Here is a 27,687-nt window from a genome sequence, read left to right as displayed (position 1 = left end):
ATGCAAAAGGCAAGTAGTTGATATATAAAAACCTTCACAACCCTTTCTTTCTCTTCCTCTGTGTTGAAGGTGTATCTGAGCAAGCCGGCCGTGTGTCCTCAAGGTCTCTACGAGCTCATGTTGAGCTGCTGGAACAGAGACTGCAAGCTCCGCCCATCCTTCGCCTACATCCACTCCTTCCTCACTGAGGACGCCATGAACATGGTGTAAGGAGAGAAGCACAACGAGGACAAAGGAAACACTATCGAGGGGGAATAGCTCGTATGTTTATGCAACCTTGCTACAGGAAGGTGTGGTGGAGGTGCAGCAGAGCAGAGCAGGGGAGAGGGGAGAGTTGGTCGCTCGCTTTTATATTTGTACTTTTTGGGTGGATGGGGCTGAGACACCGCTGGTTCGGTTTATTTCCACATCAGACCCTGACCCCCAAAGCCAAAAGTAAGCTTTTGATAGGCAACAGTCCAGGCCACATTTCACAGTGGTTGGTGGTGGGTGCAGTCTGCATAGGAACTTTTGCTATTCTCAGATACTTAACATGCAAGGATTGTTTGTGTGACTGGTGACACGGAAAGTTGTAGAGGTTAAATAGCTGGAAAAACTCAAAACAACGACCATAGCAAGCTAGGAAATGAACTGTAATAAAGTTAAATTACTTTTGTATTTCATCATCTCAAAGGCTACATGCAGGGTTATGGGTGAAGGTGCACTTGTGCTACACAACTTCTGTCAACAGAACTCTTTTAATTCACATTTCACATTTCAATCAGAGTCATTCACTAAGATTCCTCAAATTTTCAAACCCCTTCGCCAAAATGAGACACAATCAAATGATCGTTTTTTAGTCTTTGTGAAGACTTGACCTTTCAGACCTCAGTCCTGATCCACATCCACAGCTGTGACTCAAAGTTTACTGGATTAACGTGAATGATCCTGACAAGACGAGGACAAACCCCTTTCTGCAAGTTTGATCTCAACAACTGACCACCGTTGAAGTCAAAAGTCAACGTTTTTTCAACCCAATCTCCAGAAAAACTGAACCCCTGGTGCCAAATAGATTCCTCAAACCTGACACAAGGCCACAATGAAGATGAGTCAACGGCTGCCACTGAGACGTGACCCACCAACTGGAGCGTCTTTTCCAAGCCAAGAGACAATAATGCCAGCCGGGGGGCAGTGCATGCAACATCTGCAGACAAGCCTGCTCGCTCAGATAGGTGTTTTTGGCAACTATGTGTCTGACTGTGATCCAGATACAAAGGATAGAGGTAAATTCCACAACCAGCTGCACTTTAAATCCTACGTATCCTGCATATCTCTGGCCACAATGACACTCTTCTCTGCGAGGGGCCTGATATGATTCCTGGATTCCAACGCTTCATACTCGCAGAAATTTCAAATATTTGCCAAGGGAGTTGAAATTCAGGACAGTCTCTGCCTTTTTAAATCCCCCCCCCCCCCCCCCCCTGTGAGGCATTGCCAAAACCATTAGATGTAAAATATTATGTTTTAAATATGTGGAATGGCACCATCAGTTCATCTCATATAATATGTATGAAAACTTATACTGAAACTTTCAGTCTGTTGAGACATATTTCCTCATCAATCAGAGTTCTTTGCTCACATCACTGTATCTTAGAGACAAACAGTTAAGGTATGCTGAGTCCTGATTAGAGTGTGAATGCTATAACCCTCTCTATTATCCCCTGTAAGTACTTTAAGCTGACTGGTAGAATCAATCCTCTACCTTACTGATTGTATAGCACTGTAAATCAGTCCTGAGATGATCATTAAGTAATACATGTTTACTGATTGTGAATGGTTCTGCCATTTGAGTCACTTTGATACACTGTAGCTCAGCTAAACCCATATTTTTATATAAACATACTGTATGTACTTTGACACTCCTCCGTGTCGGACTCTGTTCTTCTGTGTCTTTGAACTTGATCATTATAGTATGTACATATTTTAGGGACAGAATTGTAATTTCCATCACTAATATATGGAAAACTCTTTGTTACATTTGGGGTCTTCTGTATCTCTGTAGAACGCTTGCTACCTTGATGCCATTGTAATTCATTGTCTATTTTTGTAGATGTTTTAATAAAGTTACCCTTTTGAAAATATTCCAAGATGCACCCCAGATCTATGACTCCGTGAATGTCACTGTATTACAGTTTTTCTCAGTCTCTTTGGTACATTTCTCAGATCAGAATTGAAATTCCCAAAACTACTTGTTCAATCTTCACATCATTGCGTCACTTGTGCACATCAAAAAAGCAGTTTCTCATTTCTTTGAAAAAGTCGCAAATGCTTTGGTACATCCATGCAAATGATTATGTACAATTCTCTGCTGTTTCCTACATTATCAATTGTTTATGTCATGTTGATCAAAATGTATTATAATGGGTCTCGCATAAGTCTTCACGTGCAAAATGTTTGAACATGCTGTCAGAATATGTCAGTCATATTTCTGTACATTTCCATCAGACTTTTTTCTAAATCCGTCTTGAATTGGTAAATTGCTCCTAGGTGAATTTTTTTTTTTATGACTTTCAATTTTTATTTTACATAAACAAAACAGCGGTAATATATGACACACATCTATTTGTTACAAATAATCCCACCCCACCCTCAACCACACACAAAACCTTAATCAAGAGGGTTCAGCAGGTGCTATCTTCTATAGTGGCTTAGCATATAAAGGAACATAAAAAATAATACAATCCAATTGACATAAAAATAAAAAAACAATACAAGACCATTTCTAGTTTTCACACTTGATCTTCATTCTGGCCTGTTAATCCCATCAAGATACACGCCCCACTTCAGAAGATATTTTTCTGTTCCGTCCTGCATCCTATAAGCTCCCAGGTGAATCTTGACTTTCTCTAACGAAGGGAAATGTGTGAAGCATTAAATCAACCAATGATCAACCAGTTTTCTGACATAGCTCAAAGGTGCATCTCATGAACCATCAACTGGCAAGTATATGTGGACAACACAATGTTAGAATGTCTGACAATGGAAGGACAAGGAGTTGGACTGGGTCAGCAGCCAGAGAGAAGAAGAGGAAGAGGAGTGAGGCTGCGTGGTGGAGGAGTTGGGAGGCAAAACAGAGGAAGAGGCAGAGGACATATGCATGTTCCTGATGAGATAAGAGCCACAATACACTAAGGTGTAACTTACAATTTACAATAACTGTCATCAAAACTTTAGCCATAGTTTACATCAGAACGTCCCTCCAGAGTTCAGTTATATTGACAACATGACTAAGCAATTTGACTGTCTTATCCGTACACAATGACATAAGGACTTGTCACTCTGATGGCACTGACATGTTCATTGACACAGATATTTACTTTTGAGAGATGAAGTAAGGATTTTGAGCAAGATACTGGCTTGTGCAGGTAATCCATGGTGTTTTGCTATTTGTAAGAATTGTTTTGAGAAATTCACTTACTGTTTTACAAATGTCGAGGATGATTCGAGAAATGTACCAAAGTGACTGAGAAAAACTGTGATCGATCATTTGATTTATAAAACAGGAGGGTGAAATGTATAGTGAGAAAAAACAGACAGCAACAGGTTTTAGTGATTACACTTTACTTTATTCTCTACATGTCATTTCACTATAGATAACTCTTGAATATCTGACACTGGTATACAACTTCCACACTATGTAAAAACTGCTTTGCCGACTCAAAAGATAGGCATGCAACATCGCAATTTTAAGAAAAGTAAAAGATTAGTAAAAGGAGAATACAAAAAGGAGTAGAGTGTGATTTGGCTTCTGTCTATAGCCGCCTTGAGTGACGGCACATGGCTTACAATCAGTTGCATATGTGGAAGTATTACCTGACAGAGGTTTTAACAGGTTTAATCAAAGAGGTCAACTTTGTTTCACTGTAAAGGAGCTCTTACCAGGCACTTAGCGATATAACACAATGCATAAGGCTTAACAGCTGGAAAAGTTTAGACTCTAAGTGAAGAGTCTGATAAAGGAAAAGGATTAGCTCCTTATCAGAGGTACAGAAATGATAAAGACAAAAACTTCAACAACTGCAAGAGCTTAAAGGGATACTTCAGGTTTTTGGAAGTGGGGTCGTATGAGTTACAGTACACTATTGCTCCTGTTAGCCACAATGCGTGCCGGTGAGCTCTTCCCCTTTAATGAGAAAATTCCCAGAGGACCGGCAGGTAAGCTTGGCTATTTTCTCTGCGGACCGGTGCTCTTCCGCTGCATGAGCACGGATACACGCCGATCAGCTGTTTGGATCAACAAGCACGTAGCATTTTTAGCAGACACTTTTAGGAACAAAAACTACAAACTGCAGAAATGAGTGATTCTGACAGTGACGATGACATGCCGTTTACTGTGAACACAAGAGGATGCCTCTATGAACCAGAGTTTACAGAGGAAGAACTCCAGATGCAGACCCAATGTACCAACAAAGAAGAGAGGGTAGAAAGTTCTGTGCTAACGAGTGAGCAGGAGAGATCCCACATGCAGCGGGAAGAACACCGGTCTGCGAGGTGCATCCGAAAATAGTGCCAAAAAAAAGGGGGTTTCTGACGGCAAACTGAATGGCTAAATTTTTTTCTACTGGTGCATGCATTTGTAAGTCATACGACCCCACTTAAAAAAAACCAACTGAAATATCCCTTTAAATCAGCAGAAACATGTGATACTCAGCAATAGGATATAGTAGAAAATCACTACACAAGATAAAACAAAGAACACAAACCTTCCTAAAGTATCTCCCATTTGTCAGTTTAAATTCAGGCAGCAAGCACATTGAAGCAGCAGGCTGGTTAGTCAGATGGTTAGTTGGTTAAAGATGGTCCTTTTTAACTTTCATGATGTGTAGGCTGAGAATTCAGAGGAGACAAAAGTCAACATAGATTCTTTCCACTTCATACTTTCATTACTTTCAACAGGAAACCATAACACCTTGTTCCCATCAACCACTTCCTTCCCCTTCGTTTTGAAGCTCAACAAAACTTCTCCCTCTGGCAGTGCAACGGATATGACTTCGACAACAGTAACAAGGTGGGTTACATCACAGAGACACGTGGAGCACTTTTTAGTAGTAAATACTTTATAAGTGAAATGATAGCAACGATATGTCCACACACAAAGCTAGAAGATGATGCTAATACAAAAGACTCAGCACCGCTTACTGGAACAAGAGGCACAAAAGCTTTCAGAAGCTCAACAGCCATAAACATCTCTACGTTAAAAAGAAGAATAAATGACAGCTGACAGTGACCCAGTCCCATGCAGGGGAAACTGAGCTGATTGAAGTAAGATACAGTATCTTTCACTGAACTATCCCAGGCTAGAGTGGGCAGAGGTTTTCTGTTTTGGCGTAAAAACTAGTGTCATCAAAACTGTTTCCATGCCAGACGTTTCTGCCACAGAAAACACAACAATTCAGACCAGGGAAGTGAAAACCAAACCATGAGAGTGGAACCAATAATCCTGTACACATCTATGGAGCAGGAACCAAATAAAGACCCACAAGTGAAACATATGCATGCACAAGGACAATCGGACAGGACTATGATGTTGTAGAGTCGTTATAGTGGTTATAGGCACAAGGAGTAGACCTGGAGCTCCGGGTCTGAACATTGATGACACCTCTGATGACTTCTTCACTCCTAGTATTTTAATGCCCCCTTCCTGCAGCCTGAGAAGTCAAGGTGAAAAACACAAGAGAGGGGTTACCACTTGTACCATTCGTTAAAGCCTTACACATTATCTGTATTAGGGATGTACACGATTAATCGATTGTTAAGACATTACTTGAACAAAGCATTTTTGTTATCAATTTGCCGTCACATGGAACAAACATTATGTGGTCTCATATGACACTCAGCTATCAGGGAGATGTTTTAAGTTTAAAGTATGTATCGTTGTGAATCAGCTGTTAAAGGTGTTGCACACAGCGGAGATGCTCAGCTGGCAGCTGCGGTCTCCATGTGCGCTTTTAAAGAGGATCAATACGCAACTGCTGCCAACAACGACACGAAGGTTGACAACTTTAAACAGGACATTTCCCTACCTTTAGATACAAAGCCAACAGACTGGTGGGAATTGCTAATACGCTATGTTTGCAGAGCAGCAACATCAGAGCCGTCTGGGCTTTTCTGCCGCTGGACTGATTATGACCCGGTTGCGCTCCTGGTTGACACCTGACCGAATACACATGTTTATTTTTCTCAATAAGAACGAATGGACAGAAAACTAGACACTGTGAGTCTGAAGTACTTTTCTGTTTGTATTATGAGCCTTCACTTTATAAGACTATGTCCGTGGAGAATATTTTAATAAGCCTGATCGTTGATAATCAGTGTTAAACATGTACCCGTATTCAATACCGTCAGTTATACGCATTTTGTTGCTGTAGAAAATATAATTTAGGAGGAAAAACGTATTTGGCATTGTTGTTCACATAAGAATAGTAATGTTTTTTTATTTTTTATTGATTAATCGATAATTGATCGTTAACATTTCCAAAAATCTATCACGGAAAATACTTAAAATGTACATCCCTAATCTGTATCTTCTCAGAGACATATTAGCGCACCTGGGAGATGTCAATTCCAGTGAGTTTCTCCACAGCGTTAGGCAGCCTGGTCATGATATCCAGCACCTCTCCTGCCAGTTTAGCTGCTCCCACCTCTGAGCCACCGCTGGACACCATGGTGATCTTCTGGGCCGCTGAGAGGGGCTTGCTGATCTCCTCTGCCATCTGCAGAATGAGAAAAAAACACAACAGAGGAATTAAGGAGGCATAAGGAAAATAAAATAGTCAAATATAAAGGATGTCATGGGATTGAAAATGATAAATGTAACAGAAAGACAGAGGTAAGTGGAGAAATAAATGCATTGAATGGGAATAGAGTAGTGATTTATAACAGTTGTGTCCATTATGAGATTGTTCTGCGGTGCCAACACCAATACTCCAGAGTCATAAATCCACCCACAGTAAACTAGCAAAGCAGTAAACTGAAACGTGTCCCCGGGATGCCGTGTTCAATGGTCAAACAGTGTTTGTCAAACAGCTGGAACATTAATCATCATGCAGTCATTCATCCAGGAGAGCAGCACTGACCAGTGGCAGTTTCTCCAGCAGCATGTCCACCATGGCTCCATCTTTGTACTGCTTGAAGGCTTCTGCTTTCTTAGACATCTGCTCTGCCTCGGCACGGCCCTTAGCCTCCAGAGCGAAAGCCTCAGCCTCGCCCTTCATCTACGAGAACACACACGTACGCATAAGAGAGAGGTCTGCACAACGAGTCAGGACAGTAATATGGTTTGGTTAATGCAATAAGGTTAACAATCAGGGAGGAAATGTTTCAGGAACAAAGGACTCACTCTAATGGACTCAGCCTCAGCTTCAGCCTCCATGATAAGCTGCAGGCTGCCAGAGTGAACAGAGATTATACATTCATCTAATGTTTTCATTAGTTTCATTTTATCCTTCTTGACGTTTTACTGGTTTTAGGTAACAGGTGTTGTTTTTATATGTATTCAAATTTCATCAGAATAGCACAATACAATAACATGTCCTTGTTCTCACCGCTGGGCCTCAGCAAGCCTTTCCAGACGGTATTTCTCTGCCTCTGCAGGCTTCTTCACTTTGGCCTCCAGCTCCTTCTCCTTGCGCACGATCTCCTGCTCCTGCAGCATGATCTGCTGGGACCTCTCCACCACTTGAATCTGCATCTTCTCTTCCTCGATACGCTGCTTGGTCTTGGCAACCTGATGATAGAAGCAGATTGTCAGTCTGGGTTGGTTCTATTGGTATAAGTGTGAGCAGGCAGCCTTTAAAAATGTATGAACAGCCCAGCTAAAATAACCTGCAAGCTTCATAAAAAGGACTCTAAGAAGATCAGACCGTGAAGAGATGACTGTACCTGCAGCTGATAGGCCATTTCGGACTCAGCCTTCTTGGTGTTGACCTCAACATCGTACGCTGCCTTCTTCAGCTCGTAGTCTCTCTGGGCTTTTGCCATCTCAATCTCATTCTTGTACTGAGCTGAAACCTTCTCCTGCATCGCGTTGGCTTCCTTCATAGACAAAGGAGAAAGAACAACATTAAAATCAATAATTTCTTTATCGAAATATCATTTTTAAATTCTACATTTAAACGAAAGGGATGCAGAAAGAATCTGATCTTACCCTCATGACAGAATCTCGTTTGTACTGAGCCTCTCCAATCCTGGCATCCTTCTGCACCTGGGCTGTTCTGGCTTTACCCAGAGAGTGAAGGTAATCCTGCATAAGAGAAACAGTTTCAGCGTGATATTGTGTAGAGGTGAAAGAAACAACCTGTCCTTTGCATTATTGCTTGTAAGAGGTAATATCAAAACAAGATCCTGGGTGTTAATTTGTGGCCTTATTCACAAAGCTTCTCGAGTATTAAAAGCTGCTTCTAGTGATGAAACTCAGACAAAAAAACAGACTAGGGCTTTGTAACGCTGAAGGCTGATTTATACTTCTGCGTCGAATCAACGGCGTACCCTACACCGGGGGTCTACGTAGCTCTCGTACCCACACAGAGGCTTACACACGTAGCTGATGTGCACCTCCTCCAAAATGTTACTATGTGTAGAATCAACGCAGGCCGCAAGCTCTGTGATTGCATTTACAGGACTTATGGGATCCCGGACATCGGCCGCACAACGGCCGTGTATTTCATCTCCTCCTCTCTATTCTTCATGTAATCATGTCTGTATGATAAACAGCAACATGTATCAGCTGTAGATTAAATTAACACGCTCTGAATCGCTGTGGAAAAGTAAACAGAGATCGTAGCGGGGCCGGAAGGAGGCGATCAGCTATCAGAGAGACCACACTCCCCTCAGGTAAATCAGCCTAAAGAGTTATTTGCTAAGCATCTTATCCCTGAAGAGAGCTTTGAAGGTGAAAAACTGTTAGGTAGTGAGGAGGACTTTAAGAGGCTGATGAGTTTCTCAGGCTGAGGAGGTGACCGCAGAAAGACGGTGAAATAGGAGACATGCACTCCAAACAAAGAATGACAGTGAGTCAATTAACTGCTACAGATTAGATTGTGCAGTGATCATGTTTGTACTCACAATGCAGAAGGGAAAGTGATCACAAGATGTTTAGCAACAGGAAAAATGCAACAGTTTCACTTGTGGTTGTGTTCTCAATGCGGGTGAGCCTCACACAAGAAATAAAACTGACATCTCTGTCTCTCATTATGAACACAAGCCGAGCGGGGGCAGATCATGCACTAGTTTATCAATCTTAGATGCTGATCATATATGGCCTGCTCAGGTATGACTGACCTATGTGTGGGAAACACTGCCTTAACTATCAGCCTGTGAGGAGGTTACAGCGCAGTGGGTGTGTGTTTTCAAATTCAAACATTTTGTAAGCTTTATACTTTTAATGTAAGGCTTACAATGTATTCAACAGCAAAGGTTATTATATTAAAAATAACTGAAAAATAATGTCAGTTCAGATTACATGACTAGGCTGATTTCTCTATTTGTGGGTCAACCAATCCCAGCTTTTGAGAGAATGTGTCAGTCACACCTCCTCACTAAGGTAGAACTGTCTGTCTCTTCCTTGCTCAGTGTTGCTCTGAGAGTGTTCCTAAATCATTCCTAGGCTAGGACCAGGATTCTCAGAATACGGGCACAGGTTATTTACTAGGGGTGGGAATCGAAAACCAGATCTGACTTAGAACCGGTTCCATTTTATCAATTCCTTCGGATTGTACACCTCAAATGTTATCGATTCTTCTTAATGATTCATTTCCCTGCACAACGTCACGTCGTGGTACGTTGCATTACGTCACACACTCTGCGATGCAGAACTCCTTCAACCACGAGGAAACATGGAGAGGAAATTCAGAGTATTTTCCTCCAGGCTCCAGGGGCCTCGTCCGGAATCATGCGGCCGAAAATGAGGCACCAATAGCGGGTAAAATACCTCTGCGATGACCCCCAGGAGGAAAAGCGTTTTTTCCTCTCCTAATTCAAAGTCTTTTTATCCAGGCTTGAGGGTCCACGTCCAGGCTCACGCGGCCGAGAATGAGGTCGATCTATTGTTCAGTATGTTCAAGTGGAATATGTTCATGTTCAGTCTTGTACAGACATAATTTTGGAAAACATAAAATGGTTCCTTTAGGTGCGGAAGACTGTGTAGAACTACTTTTTTTGCCCTTAAAAAAATATTCAGGAATCGTTTGGAGAATTGAAAAGGAATTGGATTGATAAGCAGAATCGACAACGGCATTGACATTGATAAAATCTTATCAATTCCCACCCCTATCATTTATCCCTCTTCTTCCTCTAGAACTAGTGACGTAAGAAGTCCAGTTTAAACAACACTTGTTTTGGGTCATTATCCACAAACTTCCACTCTGATGCAACAACAGTGACACAGCTTGAGCAGATAGAAGGAAGGCAGGGCATTAGGCTACAAAACAAGAGATGCTGTGGTGACTAGTGATGCACTCAGGCCTAATTCATCACTTATGTGATGGTGGAGCAGTTGGGGTCTGTTGAGTCAGACGCAGTTTGTCAATACTAATTACTTAAGTGCTCTGCGATGTCTGAGGAAGTCAGGCAATCATACCGGACTAAAAGCTTTCATATAAAAAGCAGCCTCACAGTGACATTCTGATTCCTAGTTAGTGTGGTGTTTGGATCAGGAGATTTTAAAGATACCTGATCATCATGAACATCTTTGAGCGTGTAGCTGACAACACCGATCCCCATGTTGACCAGGTCAGAGGAGGCCACCTTGAACACCTGCTCAGAGAACTTCTTACGGTCCTGGTAGATCTCCTACACACACACACACACACACACACACACACACACACACACACACACACACACACACACACACACACACACACACACACACACACACACACACACACACACACACACACACACACACACACAGATGTATACATCACAGTTATTACACACAGTATCCAGGCTTATCTCTGTGGTTAAGGTAGTGATGAATCATAAACATCAAACCTCCGGACAGTATTTTTGGAAGCAGAAAACGTCTTGAAAATGTATTTAACAATGTCAGCACACCCACCTCCACGGTCAAATGGGCGATGATGGCTCTCTGGTGTCCCTCCAGGGTTTCAAGAGCGATCTGGGCGATCTCAGGCTCAGCTTTGCCCATAAACATCTGGCAGGCAGTGGCCAACATCTCCTTATTCTGGCCCTGGATCTTCACCTGGAACAGAAAAAGTTCAGAGGTGTGTTTCAGTGTGGACACTGATATCAAGGGTTCACAAAATCTGACTTACTTTATCTGACTTGAAATGCAACATTTCATTATCTGAGATAGTTCAAAGATGCCAAATTCAGAGGTTCTTTCACATGCAACTTCCTTGACAAAACAACTATATTCTCTCCCTGAAGAGCTGTCCGACTGACTGCCTGTTTTTCATGCATCATCTTCCCCTACAGTTCTTACTCATGGTAGATCATTTTCAAAATAAATGCCATATGTGTGCACCACAGTTACAGCATAACACCGATGTACTGGGTGCTATATTGCCACGATAGGCGCCGTTTCATCGTCCAGAGCATCAGAAGAGATGTTATTAAAACTGCCCTGAGGAAGAACAGTAAAAAGTTTACCACATAGTACGTCAGTGTAGTTTTTTTGCTGCACACAAGAGCTTCCCTGTCTTTAATAGTGTCAAAATTGAATTTATGTGCAATTCTGTTCATATTCAATTCTACGAATATGTCCATGAGCACCGTCATGTCTTGATTACAGCGTGTTAGTGCTAAAAAGCTTCAACATGCCCAAGTACTGTAGAGGAATATATACTGAAATAAAAGAATTAAAACAAAATGAAACATGTTATTGTGATACACATTCACTGGGGCAGAGAGAGATAGACATTATGTCTAAATCTGATCCTTCATAATTCTTCATACAGGAATAGCTCATATGAAGAGGTCTTAAGGTGTGAATGATGACACTATAAATCTTCTAGTATGTGAAACCTGACCTACATGAAGGATGTACCTGATATTTATTTTTTAATGTAAGTAGTTTTACTTTATGAATAAAAATACAATTTATAACATCTTAGTAGGGTTGCAAAATTCTGGGAATTTTCAATGTTGGAAACTTTCCATGGGAATTTATGGGAATAAACCAGGAATTTACTAAATTGAAGGTTGTCTCTTAATATGGAACTTAAATAAATTTGGGGAAAATAATTTTTAGCATAATCCTGACTAAAACAACCAGATTTCATGCAAGTACAGTTGAATATCTATGCTATTCCTCAATCACATGCACATGATAGCACCGCTTACTGCAGGGCTATTGTGACCACGCCCCCTACATGCACTTTTCATTTAACATTTTGAATGGGACTTTGTTGGGATTGCATTTTTGTTAATTTTTGAATGGGTTGGGTAGGGGGGATGAGTAATACTTAACTCAACATTCAAGTTTTTGTTCTTCAATGAAAGAATTGATTGTTCAATAAAATGTTTAACACTTGATAAAGTTCTACTTACAAATAAATCTGTTTTAATTTTATTAATTTGGATGGATGTCTGCTTATAACAAAACAAATATTTATGCTTGGATATGATACCTTTCCATTAAATTCCCATAATTTCCAATTTGGAATATTTCCAAAATTCCCCAGCTTAACTCCCCATGGAAATTTACAGGAAACTTTGCAGAAATTTACTGGAAATTTTCCACCCCTTTGCAACCCTACATATTAGTACGTTAAAATCTACCTAAGAGATGTCCTTTCTTTGATTATACATTTTCTAAACTGTTAAAATATGTTGCTATTAAAAAGTGTTGGTGAGCTCACACGGTAAGGAGGTACCACTTCAGCCTCACTTTAATCCAGAAAGCCATCCCTCTCATACATACATACTTTATTAATATATCAGTCATACAGACACCAATGGGCCTGTGTGTTCATCAGCATGTTTCTGTAGTAGGGTGCAGTTGACTCCCCGACCTGCTATTTGTTCTGCCAAGTATTTGCTATCTGTTAAGTGTACCTCTATTGTCTAAACATACACACGTCTCTGACTCCACTGAACAACAGCCCTTTAGTATTTTAGTCATCCATCTCTCCAAGCATACCTGTGCAATGCCAGTGACAGAGATTGGGACACCATGTCGGGTGTAGACTTTGTCACTCTTCACGTTTAGAGTCAGGGTGTTCAGCGTGATTCTGAGAAAGATGACAGAAAACAAAAAGGAGGGGATTGGTGAGATCAAGACAGAATGCAAGAATGAAAAGTCACAGCACAGAGACACAGAGGAAATTAAGTCTTTTATCAGCCATGAAGGCCACTCCTTCATTCTGCTAAATACAAGCGGTCAGGAAATGGATACAACATGCGTTTGAGATATCATTAGTCCAAGTGTCTGCCATTGGCTAACTCGCTGGTTGGCATATGCATTAAGAAAGGTAGATAAACCTTCTTTAGAAATGAATGAGAACAAATAAAGACTATCACCTCTGGATTTGCTGAATACATGGGAGGACAAACACTCTTCCTCCAGCAATCATTAAAGGAGGTGAACGGCCAAAGCCTGGTGGGAGAGAGAGGTTAGAAAGAGGAACACACACACCACATTAACATAGGACTGGAATTCAGTAACACACAGCTAGTTACTGGTTCAAGAACAGTTAGCTTGCAACACCCAATTTCAACAATGTGGAAAAAGCAGTAAAGCTTGAGTCGACATATTACAGCTGTACGGAAAATTCCATCAAACTGACAAGAGGTGTTGCTCAATATCAGCTTATCACATGACGTGATGATTGAATCACTCAAATGACACAGGTCTGCAGGTCCAGTGTAAACAAATCTTGTCTCTCTTTATAACTAGACTATAATAACTCTACATTGTACAGTGAGCTGCTACAAATCTATAATCTATATAGCAGAGGGTGCAGTTTTATAACATCATGTTTTTATAAACATCTATTATCACTGTGAGACATAGGTGAGAGAAATCAACCAATAACTTACCAGACACCACCATGGCTTCATTGGGTCCACACGTGTAGAACATTTTGATTCCTAATTTAAGATGAAAAATAATTCAGGTCAGGAAATCAGGAAAATCAGAAAATGACTAAATCGTTTTAATGAAACCAAAAATATGCACGTGTTTATTTGGGTTAACTGTTTACGAGCATCACCATCCGAAGTATGAATTAGAACTGTGAAAACGAGAAACTGTCTTACCTCTTAAAAAGGAATATAAGTTTTGTTTTATGGTGGTATCAGAAACTATGTACTAGGACAGGGGTGTCAAACATTCGGCCCGCGGGATGACTTTGCAAAGTGAAAAAATTACAGAGAAGACATTACCTGCAATTTTTCAATAAAGGTAACTAGGGGTGAGTATTGCCAAGAACATCACGATACGCATCACGATACTTGGGTCACAATACGATAGTATCACGATATATCACAATATATCACAATATTAAGATATATTGTGATATTCTACACAGTAAACTAAGAAAAAGTAGGGATGGTGTATATGTAAATCATACAATATTAATCAAAATTGAAAGGACAAATTAAGTCAAAACTATTTGATTGAAAACAACTTTTCCACTATGATTTTCCACTATTTTAGATCCAACTCGGCTAAAATGTGAATTTTTATTATTACAAAAATATCGGTATTCAGAGTTGAAATACCGATATCATATTGGAGATCAAAGTATCACGCTACATTGCTGTCTCAATATTTTTTCACACCTCTAAAAGTAACTACTATTTCAGATTTGTCCTCTGGGAGTCGCATAAAATCAGTGTTGATGGAGAGCACCTGAACAGCGCTTTTTTTCCAGGATTCTTTTTCTCAAAGTGAGAAAATAGATGACTTGCTGTTTGCATAATCCGGTTGAAATTCATAAAGACTTGTTAGAGCACTATAAGATGATCCACTAACTACTAACACTAGCACTACACCCCTGCATACAACACTGTCCAGCAGGCAAACTGTTCATGCTGGAGCTGAGGGGTCCAAAATAGTCAACTTTACCTTCTTTATTATTATAATTAGGGATGGGGCGGAATCCGGTACTTTTATAGGTACCGACCGAATTCCATCTGTACTACCGAGTACCGATTCACGTAAAATCAAACGGTACCATGTTTCGGTACCTGAACGCATCCTTGTGACTGTGAGGGAGTGGAAGAGTAGGCAATTTTCCACACTTTAGCCCTGTAATAAAGTTGGAGACTGATTGGATGGACGTCTCTGCTCTCTGCATCTGTCACCGCGAGGCAGAGCTGCAGGAGGATTAAGTTGAGATGGACTCTCTCGGTCCGACTACCTGCCGTTTATTACCGTTCCAAGTAAGTTGTGTGTCCTGTTGTTATAAAGAGACGGAGAACTGACTTGTTCCCGTCCGCAGGCATTCATGTGTGTTCATTGATAAACTATATAATCCTGTTTCTGTTCATTTCATGTTAAATTAAATAAATATGTTAAATTAATTAAAAAAAAAAAGAGAGATTTTATTATAAAACAAATTAACATTTATTACCACATAAACACACAAAAGTACCGAAAATTGGTACCGTTGAGTACCAGTACCGATTCCCAGGTACCGGATATCGGTATCGTATCGGTTCAAATGTGAAAGGTACCCATCCCTAATTATAATCTCTGTTCTTTTGCAGTAAACATTACACTCTGTGTCAGGTGAATGGGTAACCTGTGTGTTTGGTGTGTTCACAGCAGGTTTCAGGGCTTAAGGAGTAAAATATTCGGCCCACTATGAGACTCATTATGGCAAAAAATAAAACAGCAGTTTTTGTAGAAAGATAGTTCATTAAATGTGAACATTTTCAGAGTGTACTTAAAGAGAAACATTTGGAGTTTTCATTATTTACAGGGTTATTATGTTGTGATTTTGCTGGTCCGGCCCACTTCAGATCAACTTGGCTGTATGTGGCCCCCTGAACTGAAATGAGTCTGACGCCCCATGACTCGGATAACTCTAACATAAACAGATGTAAACACAGTCACATCAATGTTTTTCTACGCATGTAAGAATCACAATCTAAAGTATTTCCATTACATCGACAGGCAAGACTCTCACAATGTAGACCCGACACATGTCCATGTCGGTCCCTCAAACAGACCCTTAATTAAGCCTTCATAACGGCCTGGTCTAACTGGACCCCTCCTCCCATGACAGGACAGCCCTTATAGACACACTCGAAACATTTTGTTATCCTCATCCGACAGCCTGAAAATCACCATTTGATTAATAAGAGGGAAAGCAGCTCTGTGCAGAAACAAAGACGACGGACACTAAATACATTAACCGTTAAATCGAGTAACCGTTGGATGCTGGATGCTAAGGTTAGCTCAGCAGCACTTAAATGGGGTCAGGCTCGACAGCGTCACTGCGCCTGTGGAAAACAGAGCAGCTCTAAAAGCTATCATTACTACGGATCAACGATGAGAGAATGTAACTATTCGTTTACTCTCACTTACCGGGTTCTCTTCGGTTAACAAAGCAGCTCTGCTCGATTTGTTTAGAGATGAGTTTTCGGTTTCCACGGTCAGACAGCGGGGCCGTTTCCCGTCAACAGGAATGATAAAAATGTCTGTTTGTAAAGGGAAGTGAGCGCTGACCACGCCCATCGTCACTACAAGGACGACCTATGCCTGTCGCCCTCTAGTGGTTCATTGTGGCTACTACATGTCGTCCTCTTACTATGAAAACCTGGTGAAAACCTCTTTTATTGTCCTTTTAATGCTTTTATTTACTAATCCATTTTTATTTATTTATTTATTTATTTATTTATTTATTTATTCATTTATTTATTTATTTATTTATCCTTGAAAACCTCTCAACAACGATTTATTGGTCTATACTCAAACAAAAATCAATCAATCAATCAATCAATCAATCAATCAATCAATCAATCAGTTATAGGCTTTTAACCTATAATTGATTGATTTTTGTTTGTTTTGTTGCTTTGATTTCCTTTGCTTTCTTGCATTGTTTTCCTTTGCTTTTCTATTGTATAATTTATTTTCTTGTAAAGTGTCTTAGAGAAATTTTTAAAGCACTTTTATAAATAAAATGTATCATTATCATTATTATTATTATTATTATTATTATTATTATTATTATTATTATTATTGTTCCACCACTTCATTCTGTTTAATTGACGTGTATTCCTTTTAACCTCTTGTGTTACATTTTGTTTTGCCTTGTTAAAGTTCCTCCTCCCTGTCATTCGAAATCTTTGCTGTGTTATTTGAACCATGCTTTGTTTGTCAAATCACTGTAAACATTTGTTTTTAAAGGTGCTATATAAATAAAGTTATTATTGTTATTGTTATTATTATTATTATTATTATTATTATTATTATTATTATTATTATTATTATTATTATTATTATTATTATTACATCCCTATTCCTAGGTAGCATGTCTGTATCGCAGCATACAGGGTCTATCTATCTATCTGTCTGTCTGTCTGTCTGTCTGTCTGTCTGTCTGACTGTCTGACTGTCTGACTGTCTGACTGTCTGACTGTCTGACTGTCTGACTGTCCGACTGCATTAATAAGCAGAGTAGAGCAGTGGTGAGCCAGTGGTGATATAATTATTTAAGTAAGCCTACAGCATCTTCTAGTTTTTGTAGTTGACTGAGAGCGTTTGAAAATGCTGATTTCAATTGACCTGGGCCCATTTGAATAAGCCAAAGCATATATTACTCCTAGCTGCCTCAACAGTGCTGCTTTTATAAAGCTTAACTGTCATATAAGAATCTCTAATACTCATGTGTAGACGGAATGGGGAGTTTAAAATGGAGGATACAGCATGAAGAAGACAGAGAACAATGTATACAAAACACAATGATAGATCATCCAGAATCCTGTTTTTCAGGTTTTCAAAGTCTTTGTCCAAGTATGACAGTAACCGCATGAGTATAATCAAAATCAAAATTCACCATGAAAAAGACATTTAGGTTTTATTAAGCTTCTGTTATAATAGACCGGAACAAAAAATAAATAAAAGAATGTAGTTATTGCTTCCTACTCACTCACTACTACTCAACATCCCTTTATTGATGACTTTATTGGAGTCATATCTAAAAATAACTACATTCTGAAATTTGGTGAAAAGCTTGAAAAAGCTTTGAAAATACTGTCTTCATATCAGGCTTTTCTGATTACAAATTTCAGAATTCTAAATTTGAATTAAGCTGAGTGAAATATATGTTTGATCAAAGCTATTTATAATAAACTAAATAATTTTAAACATTCAAATATAAATCCTCTTGCAGCAGAGTTTTCCATAAGCCATTGGTTAAAATCTAATCTGATTATTTTATAGATATGCAGAGTTGGGATTTGCTCTTGTTTTTCCTCACTGTCTGATGGGAGGTGCTAATCTATTCATTCTGACCAGATGTAAACCATCATGCCCAGCCTATCTATCCCAGGTGTGGGGAGTTCAGCAGCAACAATCTTTCCTCCTCCCTGTGGACCAGATCTTTAAGTCAGTGATTGGTGTAGCTCTCCCAAGGCCTTTCTATCTCTGTAGGAGGAATTTCAACATTTTACTTCTTATTAAATCTGAAGTTTACATTCAACTCACTATGGGTTTGCTGATAAGAGAGCTGTGACTTCAGAAATAGTTTCACTCTTGCTGTCCTTGAGCATTGTGGGTGGATGAACAGAAAATTCAAAGAGTAACCTTTTACAGCTTCATCTATAGATAAAACACAACATAAAAGCTTCTCTCTGAGGCTGTTGGCCTGTTTTTTTCTGGAAATATCACACATTTTGGGCAAATCACAAAAATCCAGACCAGCAACTACATTGGACTCAGTTGTTGTTTTCAAGGCTAAAAATGACGTCAAGCTTTGAAGTCGTCAAAGGAAAAGTCATTGATGTGTTAAGAGAAAAAACCAAGAAACTTCAACACCTGAATTTCCATGACAACAGTTTAAATTCCATTTGCAGATAAAGACTTGACTTAGCTTCTCAATTCTGCTCATGTTTCTCATTTTGTTTCACATTACATGAAGACACTATGTGCAAACACAAATGATTAGGATTTATTTACCCTTTCTATATTGTCGACTCATATCTACTTTGACTCTGCAAGGCAGCATGTTACAATAATAATTAGCACTGCTGCCTCACAGTGGAAGGGGTGAGGGTTCTAATCCCAGCCCGGGCCTTCCTATTTGGGGTGAAAGTGTTTGGGCTTTCTCAAATTTAACACATATATCATAATATATATCATACAATAAAACTAGACGACATTACAGAAAACACAACATTATTTCACAAAACAGAACGACATTTCACAAACATAATAATAAGTTGCCTATCCTCAACACCACAGGGCTTCCTCTGGAAGTCTTTACATTCCATGATTTGGACATTGTACTTCAAAAGCACAGTTGAAACCACAGTGGGAAATGTTTCATTTCAACCTCCCATGGACAGTCCACGCCAGGATTAAAACCCAGAACCCTTGCATTGAAAGGCAGCAGCCCTGTCCACCACACCACTGGGCAACTTTGCAGTGCTTTCCTCTTTAGGTCTTTTCATTTCACATTTTTTGCAGTAGTTTAAAAGACAGCTAATGCACATGTGAGGAAAAAGTTTCATTTCAACATCACAATGGAAGCCCTCGGTGGGATTTGAAACCACAATAATAAGATTGAAAGATAGCAGGCCTTCCAGCTTTCTGGGTTCTGGGTTTGAGTCCAGTGCAGGGTGAGAACAGAGGTTGATGCGAGGTTGGGGCAGGGACAGTGGAAGAAGAATGAAGGGATAGAACGAAGATCAGACTGGGAAACAGAGGGGAGAAAGGAGGAGTAAAAGCAACAAAGAAACAAAAAAAGCAATACTAAAACCAACACTCATAGGGTGGAACAAAGTGTATGTAAAAGTAATCTGATTACATGTTATCTGATCATTCTAGGCAACATTATCTGACTACATTCAGTCTGATTCCTTTTGAGAAAGTAATCTTAAAGAGAACTTGTTATTTTTTTACTGTGTAATTTTGAATTTTGTACCACCTCTTACTCACTCTACAAACCACAAGTTTTGAGCTGCACGTTGTCAAACACTTTCCTTTTCTGTGTACTGTTCAAATCTTTTATGAGCTCTTCTGATTGTGCTTTTTTTCCACTGGTGCTTTCAAGTTGTAATGCAATTAATTCAAAAGATTCCCTCTGAAGAAGTCGTCCCTGTCTAATGTTGTGTGTCACCAGACTTGAACAAAGTCTTTCTTAAGAGTGAATTACATGTGAAGTCAATGTAAAGACAAGAGTTCTTGTCAGAACGACAAGAACTGACACAAATTGCAAGGTGCGAATTGAACAAGTTGTATAAGTGTATAACATGAAATTGCGACGCATTCATTTGCTACCTGCTTATTCCAAGAGTTGAAAAAAATGGATAGTGTCCATGTCTACCCCAAATTACATGATACTACCAGTGGCAGTTCTAGACCAATTTTACTGGAGGGGCCAGGCTGGGGTCAAGGGTGTTGTCAGAGGGACACATTCAACCCTGACAAAAGAGACTGAGAAGGGCGAGGACCGGCTGAGAACAAACTGGCAAAACATCAGTGCATCCCTTTATACTAGACATATATACTACTGTGTACTATATCAAAATGCAGACTGACAGCAGCTGTTTTGCTTTTACACTCAACATGAGTCCCTTAGAGCTCCAAGGGACTGGAACCAAGTGCCACACGCATGTGCTCCACCTGTAACATTGACGCGATACCGAAGCTTTTTTTATTGTATAATATTTGTTTGATGTGGAGGGGGGGCCACAGGGGGGTCCAAGTTCAGTTTTACAGGGGCACTGGCCCCTGTTGGCCCCTCCCCAGAACCGCCACTGGATACCACCTCTTTTTTGGGTCTGTTGTTTTAATCAAAACAGCAATAAAAGAGAGCTCACTTAAAGGGAAGTGAATGAGGAGGTTGGATTATCAGACCAAATACCCAACAATTGTTTAAGATTTTTGGATGGTCAATCAGATGTTAAAGGAGACCCTGGCCACCCCCTGGAAACGCCCCTGTGAAACACATTTCTGGGTGTTTTTTTATCTGAATAGCAGCTGGTAAAATCTGCCCAGTCTCCCTATCTAATTTTCTCTCCCTGATCTGCAGCAGTCATCGCCCCTCCTCCTCCCTGCTCCGGGTCAGCCATCACAGCCAATCCCGGCGCGCAGCAGCTGGGGTCTGGGTCTGGCCCCGCCCCACTCCCCTGCTCCTGCCTCCCCCTGGAAACGCTCCAACATTATAAATGCATTGTCCAGCTCCTTCCCACAAGTCTGCGGTCTGCTCCCTGAGCCTGAAGAGTGAACGCTTCTTCTTGTCTTTGTAAAACTTAAGCTTCCACTATGAGGGAAATCGTGCACATCCAGGCCGGCCAGTGCGGTAACCAGATCGGTGCTAAGGTAAGAAAATACCATTTTTAGCACTGTGTATGATTTATTATAAAAATATTTTCTTCCAATGATGAAAACGCCAGGCTCTTAATGCAGAGCCAAGTCTTTAGACCTACTTCCCTACTCTCTATTATAATGATGAAGACAATGGACTGTCTCTTTTTAGATAAATGAAAAACATTTTACATAAACTAGACCAAGTGTATTAAAACATAATTAATCAGCAAATGTAACCCTGCACACTGAAAAAGTCTCCTCTTGTAATATATTAGAGGGTTTCTTCTGTCTGAATGGTGTGCACTGCGGTAACTGGTGGGTGGGTGTGGATTAGTGTCTCCCCTCACTCAAATAAGGGAATAACGGGGGTCTTGTGTCTCGACTGTTTTTTGTTCACAGCAGCAGGCGTGTCTCAAATACGAGAATTCAGCTGAGCTCGTGAAGACAAAAAAAATGGTTCTATTCTTCACTTGTCAGAGCCCTCCAGTCAGTGTACTGAGCACTCCTCTGGTTTCTTTGTCTATAGTACAGGCAGAGATGGCTGGTATTTCAGACAATGAGTGGGAAGCTGTGATGGGAGGCCTAGTTATCCCCCCACTCCACCCCCTCCTCCTCTGAATGATCAGTGATCAATATTTGATATTGATTAGTTTTATTGCTGCAGGCTGTAGGTGCAGACTGCTGCCTCAGCTGGTGAGAAAGCAGGGGAGCTGTGGAAAGGGTGTGGCATTGATGATTGTTGAAGAAACAAAAAGTCATTTGAAAAAGTGCATTTCCTGAGATATATTATCATTTTTTTCAGCATGTAATTCTCCTATATGCCTCCCTTTGCTTGTTGCATATTTATTTTTTATTCATTTGGCTCTAAAATGTGCTTCTAACGACCCTGCAGTCTGCCTCACAAGTGCAATACATCATCACCCACCCAGCCTTACAGCAACAATTGCAGTCTGCTACAGCACACGCCTTCTAGACCCATTAATATCTCTGCTTTCTTATTAACTCCTTTTGTTTTACAGCACAGCTACAGACAGCATATGCTTAAGTCTGACCTCTTGAACGCACCCAGGAATCTTGGCCTGATATTCAAATACAGACCACCATGTTAACAATGGCCCATATTCTACAAATATACATCATTATCATAGAGCTGTTGTGCAGATAGAAATTTAAATGTCCAAGAAAGCTGGGTCTCTTTCCTCTCCTAACCAAATTAGGGGGAGGGTGGGGGAGGAATGGAGGAAACAGCTGATGCACAGCAGTGGGTGAAGTCAGTCAATTCTCAATTGACTTGATAAGCATTTGCTGCCATTGTCCTGGGTGAATAGCTATAGGATGTTACAACAAAAAACTATCATATATCTAATTTTTTTCCAGTTGTATTTGGCATTCATGCCAAATGCAGATTCTAAATAAATAGGCTTGTGTGATAACAGTTAATGCAGTAAAAATATATGCCATCTCCTTTCCAAGTATTAAGTGTCATTTTGGCTTTGGCCCAATATGGTGTTACAACAACTACTGGTGGCCAAACCATACACATCCCTGTTCATTTCTATTCCCTCAGGACTCATTGACTCAGATGTCCAGTGGATATGATTGACAGGCCTGCTGAAGGTCTACTTTGTGGTGAATGAGGTCAGGGTGTGGCCTTGCTTTCCTGCTTATTGTCCTCATTCTTTCACTGTGATGATTTTCGGTCTTTTCTGATAGCCATCTATCGTGTCACTTCCAAGCAGCTCTCAGTTTCTTATATTTTTGGTCGCTCTTTTTCCCCCCTTTGTTCCTCTCTTTATCCTGCTTTAGATCTCCCTCATATTAAGGTCACTCGGTCATTTTTGTTGTACGTGGTCTTATTTAAATGTCATGATACTAAAACCAAAGCTTACTCCCAATCTCTTAAGTACTGAGCTACAATACAGCCCGCTTATCCAGATTACTCTAAATCCTCCCTATGCTGCTGTTAGCAGAAAATTAAAAAAAAGAAAAAGCCTGAGTTTGAGGATATCACAAAAATATGTTCATGCAGACTAGTGCCTGTGCGTGCAACAGTCACACCCACTTGTGGGATTTAATACATGCACACAGTGAGTGTGGTCTTTAAAAGACATGAATGCAGATTTGGATACAATCAGCGTCTTCACTGTGATGTGACAGCCTGCAAACAGAGTTTATTCTCAGCTTTGCCTGTAGGTTTATCTGTAGCGCCTTTGTTCACTCCCCTTTTGCACTTTTCATCTGAAAGGCTTGCATTTTGCCTTGTCAGCAGTCAATGACTGTGGAAATATTAGCAGCTGCATTGTATGAGATGATATGGCTTAGTGAAAAGGGAAAAATCCTGTCATTTTCTGCAGCACCAAAAAATGTAAACCCACTGCTGTTTTCCTCGTTTAAAGCTCCCAATCGTTGAAACCGCACTGCTGATGGAGTGATGCGTTCTTTCTTTGCAAGAAAACTGTCATGTGATACCTTCCATTTTGTTCCTGCAGTTCTGGGAAGTGATCAGTGATGAGCATGGTATCGATCCCACGGGGACCTACCACGGAGACAGTGACCTGCAGCTGGACAGGATCAGTGTCTACTACAATGAGGCCACAGGTTTGCTGTGTTTCTAACAAACTGGTCTGTTCTTAGATAAAGATTATACTTGATCATAAGTTCAGCTTTGCCATTACTTTCTGAAGTGTAGCTCAAGGCATGTTGTTACCTTCTAATGTATCCTGTTATGCATGGATTACATTTATTTTATTCACACTATTCATCTGATATATATCGGAGACTGGGGTTTCCTAGATTATTAAGCTGGTATATTTTCCTCTCCTTCTCCCCCTTCTTTCCTCCTCTTGCCTTTCATTCTCTTTCTTGCGAAGGAGGCAAATATGTTCCTCGTGCAATTCTTGTGGACTTGGAGCCGGGCACCATGGACTCTGTGAGGTCTGGACCCTTTGGACAGATCTTCAGACCTGACAACTTTGTGTTTGGTGAGTAGAAAAATGTACTGTTCCCATCTTAGGTATCTTAGCAGAACTAAAGCCCTGTATGAAGGTTGCTCATGTCTATGTCATTTTTTTCCTCTCCAGGTCAGAGTGGTGCTGGAAACAACTGGGCCAAGGGTCACTACACAGAGGGAGCTGAGCTTGTGGACTCTGTTCTTGATGTGGTCCGCAAAGAGTCAGAGAGCTGTGACTGCCTGCAGGGCTTCCAGCTCACCCACTCTCTTGGTGGTGGAACTGGATCTGGTATGGGAACCCTGCTCATCAGCAAGATCCGTGAGGAGTACCCTGACCGCATCATGAACACCTTCAGTGTGGTGCCTTCCCCCAAGGTAAAACGCTCTTGTGATAGAGAATGTTTATTTGAGAGTTTAATTTTAGCTTCTTTCTCCTCCAAAGTCATGAGACTGAAGAAAGATTGTGTGTTTTCTGTCCTCAGGTGTCAGACACAGTGGTGGAGCCTTACAATGCCACCCTGTCAGTCCACCAGCTTGTAGAGAACACAGATGAAACCTACTGTATTGACAATGAAGCCCTGTATGACATCTGCTTCCGCACCTTGAAACTGACCACACCCACTTATGGAGACCTTAACCACCTGGTGTCCGCCACCATGAGCGGGGTCACCACCTGCCTGCGCTTCCCTGGTCAGCTCAATGCCGATCTCCGCAAACTGGCCGTCAACATGGTGCCTTTCCCCCGTCTGCACTTCTTCATGCCCGGCTTTGCTCCCCTGACCAGCAGAGGCAGCCAGCAGTACCGCGCCCTCACAGTCCCTGAGCTCACCCAGCAAGTGTTTGATGCCAAGAACATGATGGCAGCCTGTGACCCACGTCACGGCCGCTATCTGACCGTCGCTGCAGTGTTCCGTGGACGCATGTCCATGAAGGAAGTTGATGAGCAGATGCTGAATGTGCAGAACAAGAACAGCAGCTACTTCGTCGAATGGATCCCCAACAATGTCAAGACTGCCGTCTGTGACATTCCACCCCGTGGCCTCAAGATGGCTGTCACTTTCATTGGCAACAGCACAGCCATCCAGGAGCTGTTCAAGCGCATCTCTGAGCAGTTCACCGCCATGTTCCGCCGTAAGGCTTTCCTGCATTGGTACACAGGGGAAGGTATGGATGAGATGGAGTTCACTGAGGCAGAGAGCAACATGAATGACCTGGTGTCTGAGTACCAGCAGTACCAGGACGCCACTGCTGAAGAAGAGGGTGAATTTGAGGAGGAGGCTGAAGATGACGCTTGAAGATAAAGATGTGAAGGTCAATTCATCAAAACCAAAACCAGAAATAAACAAGAAGGAACAAAAACAAAAGGAGCAAACATAGTGTCCGGAGCAGTGTTAGCATCAAACTTTAGAATACATTAGATACCACTTGTGATTTACTGCGAATAAACTTGTCAAACAAAAACCTTTTTTTTGTGTCTGTAATCAATTTTGGATAATAATCCTTTCTATTTGTCTGATAACATTAACATCAACTAGGCCATCAAACCACCAAATCACACTTGAAAGCAGTGTGGAAAATAAGGCTGGATATCATGGGGGACTTCCAGAAACAGATGAATGATGAGGTCAGCAGTTTCTATGCTAGAGTATGCTTACGCATTCATGCACTTTTTCCTTCAGCTATGAAAAAGCTGTCATTCAGTTATGTTATGCATGGATAAGTAGGTTTAATGTGTTTTCCATTGGCTCCAGGATATAATGCAGTTACATGAACTCCAGTAATTCACAGTGCAGACATGCAGTAGACCAATTACAGTAACCAGACATTATTATAGTATTTTACAAAGTATAATTATCTTTGATACATGAAATGGTCAGACATAGTGTTTCTCATAGCCAAGCCACAATCCACAAACATGAGTAACCCAGGCACTTATGTTGATTGCACCTTGGTATTGTCAAGATCTTGATATCAAGGGCATTTTATAGAAGCAGTAAACAATTACACCTAAAAAAATACTTTAGGGAGTTAAATTAAGCTTTTTTCTACGGTTGCAAATAACAAATCCTGTTGAGAGCTAGAAATGTAAGAAATGGAAATACAGCTGCATGACAACAAATGGTTGAGTGATATTTTTATTAGACCATTTAAAATAAGACTCCAGCTGTTTCATTTTCCCAAGGTGGGGCTGGTTTCAAATATTAGCTTCTGATCATGGTTGCTGTGCAGTAAAATATGCAGAAGATTATAACTACAAATCTGAGAGGGGCATCATCTCCAACAACCTTATGACACAAGTGTCCTCTTCAGAATAATCCCTCAGTTTCACGACATTTGTCAGCACTCTTGCAAAGGCCCTTATGTAAGGTTATGGCAAGTTTTACCTTACAAAATGTCATTTAATCAGAAAAACACTACAGACAGTGACCATGGAGTGACTGTGGAGTTATATTGAGTCTTGTGTCAAAAGAAAAGGAGGAGGTCTATACTCTTTTTACAAGGGGAAACTATTGGGACCCTTTCAAGACTGCATCTTACATTGAATAAATATAAACAGGCAATAAAATAACGAAAGCAACTTGGAATACATCTTATTATGAGACATTGTTTATGAAGCCAATATAGAACCCATTCTATTTATCAGCCCATTGAAACATTTCTGAATTGTAAGTGAAAGTCTAAGTGTATAAGCAGTGGTGGACAGTAACAGAGTAAATGTACTTGAGTACTGTACTTAAGTACATTTTTTTAGTATCTGTACTTTATTTGAGTATTATTTTTTGGGGAAACTTATTACTTTTACTCCACTACATTTAGAAGACAATTATTGCACTTTTGACTCTACTACATTTCTATCAGTGCTCTAGTTACTCACTATTTTTGCTTTGAAGTCAGCTCATGAATTTCCTTCTCTTTTCTGAAATGTGATCCCTAAGACAGTGAAATGTGTTTGTGTAGTTCTGTTTGTCTCAGTGGTTTAGTCATACCTGTATATCGTGCGTCTCCACGGTTGAATGTGGAGCAAACACAGAACAGATTTCACTCAGGTCAGACAGTTAATTTAGAGGTGGTAATGATGGCTATAATTCTCAACATGAGCACCCATGGCCATATCTTCAGCCCGTGTTAGAGGTTTTTGAAATGAAGAATGATACGTATCGTTTGAAATGTTCTCCCTGTTTCCCACTCTGCCCAAACATACAAAAATTCACTGTCCAACCTGAAAAAACGTGTTGAGCTATGTAACATT

The 27,687-nt window shown here is 40.5% G+C and overlaps 3 protein-coding genes across 6 annotated transcripts in view; 2 read left to right on the top strand and 1 right to left on the bottom strand.

Moving 5' to 3' along the window:
• The window catches only part of ddr1 (discoidin domain receptor tyrosine kinase 1), a 54,837-nt gene extending 52,717 nt beyond the window's left edge, over positions 1-2,120 (top strand). For 2 of the 4 annotated variants that reach the window (XM_034697217.1, XM_034697218.1), the window contains exon 19: positions 70-1,898. In XM_034697217.1, coding sequence (XP_034553108.1) covers positions 70-210 — 141 coding nt within the window. In that variant the 3' untranslated portion in view covers positions 211-1,898. Of the gene's footprint in view, positions 1-69 lie in introns of all 4 variants that reach the window. The other 2 variants (XM_034697215.1, XM_034697216.1) reach the window with 2 other exon arrangements.
• Positions 2,121-5,078: 2,958 nt separating this feature from the next.
• flot1b (flotillin 1b) lies at positions 5,079-16,672 on the bottom strand. Its single transcript, XM_034697305.1, has 13 exons — positions 16,541-16,672; positions 14,044-14,094; positions 13,525-13,600; positions 13,145-13,235; positions 11,099-11,242; positions 10,708-10,827; positions 8,186-8,281; positions 7,921-8,073; positions 7,584-7,765; positions 7,379-7,424; positions 7,116-7,253; positions 6,588-6,752; positions 5,079-5,687 (listed from the first exon to the last, which is right to left on the bottom strand). Exons 2-13 carry the CDS (start codon positions 14,084-14,086, stop codon positions 5,667-5,669), a joined length of 1,275 nt encoding a protein of 424 aa, XP_034553196.1. The 5' UTR covers positions 14,087-14,094; positions 16,541-16,672; the 3' UTR covers positions 5,079-5,666.
• Positions 16,673-21,343: 4,671 nt separating this feature from the next.
• tubb5 (tubulin, beta 5) lies at positions 21,344-25,903 on the top strand. The gene is made up of 5 exons (XM_034697301.1): positions 21,344-21,499; positions 23,977-24,085; positions 24,358-24,468; positions 24,568-24,812; positions 24,920-25,903. The coding sequence occupies exons 1-5, from the start codon at positions 21,443-21,445 to the stop codon at positions 25,730-25,732; spliced, it is 1,335 nt and encodes a 444-aa protein (XP_034553192.1). The 5' UTR covers positions 21,344-21,442; the 3' UTR covers positions 25,733-25,903.
• Positions 25,904-27,687: the final 1,784 nt, after the last annotated feature.

This window comes from Notolabrus celidotus, chromosome 12, assembly GCF_009762535.1.
Source record: "Notolabrus celidotus isolate fNotCel1 chromosome 12, fNotCel1.pri, whole genome shotgun sequence".
Taxonomy (NCBI): domain Eukaryota; kingdom Metazoa; phylum Chordata; class Actinopteri; order Labriformes; family Labridae; genus Notolabrus; species Notolabrus celidotus.
Note: the sequence above shows the minus strand (reverse complement) of the source record. Positions and strands in the feature narration are given on the sequence as shown.

Excerpts from the sequence above, each read along its gene's own strand:
- flot1b (XM_034697305.1), bottom strand. The coding sequence starts at position 14,086 with ATGTTCTACACGTGTGGACCCAATGAAGCCATGGTGGTGTCTG. Across the intron at positions 13,601-14,043 it reads TGAAGCCATGGTGGTGTCTG|GCTTTGGCCGTTCACCTCCT; the intron begins GTAAGTTATTGG and ends CTCTCCCACCAG. Across the intron at positions 10,828-11,098 it reads TCGCCCATTTGACCGTGGAG|GAGATCTACCAGGACCGTAA; the intron begins GTGGGTGTGCTG and ends GTGTGTGTGTAG.
- tubb5 (XM_034697301.1), top strand. The coding sequence starts at position 21,443 with ATGAGGGAAATCGTGCACATCCAGGCCGGCCAGTGCGGTAACCAGATC. Across the intron at positions 21,500-23,976 it reads GTAACCAGATCGGTGCTAAG|TTCTGGGAAGTGATCAGTGA; the intron begins GTAAGAAAATAC and ends TTGTTCCTGCAG. Across the intron at positions 24,086-24,357 it reads CTACTACAATGAGGCCACAG|GAGGCAAATATGTTCCTCGT; the intron begins GTTTGCTGTGTT and ends TTTCTTGCGAAG.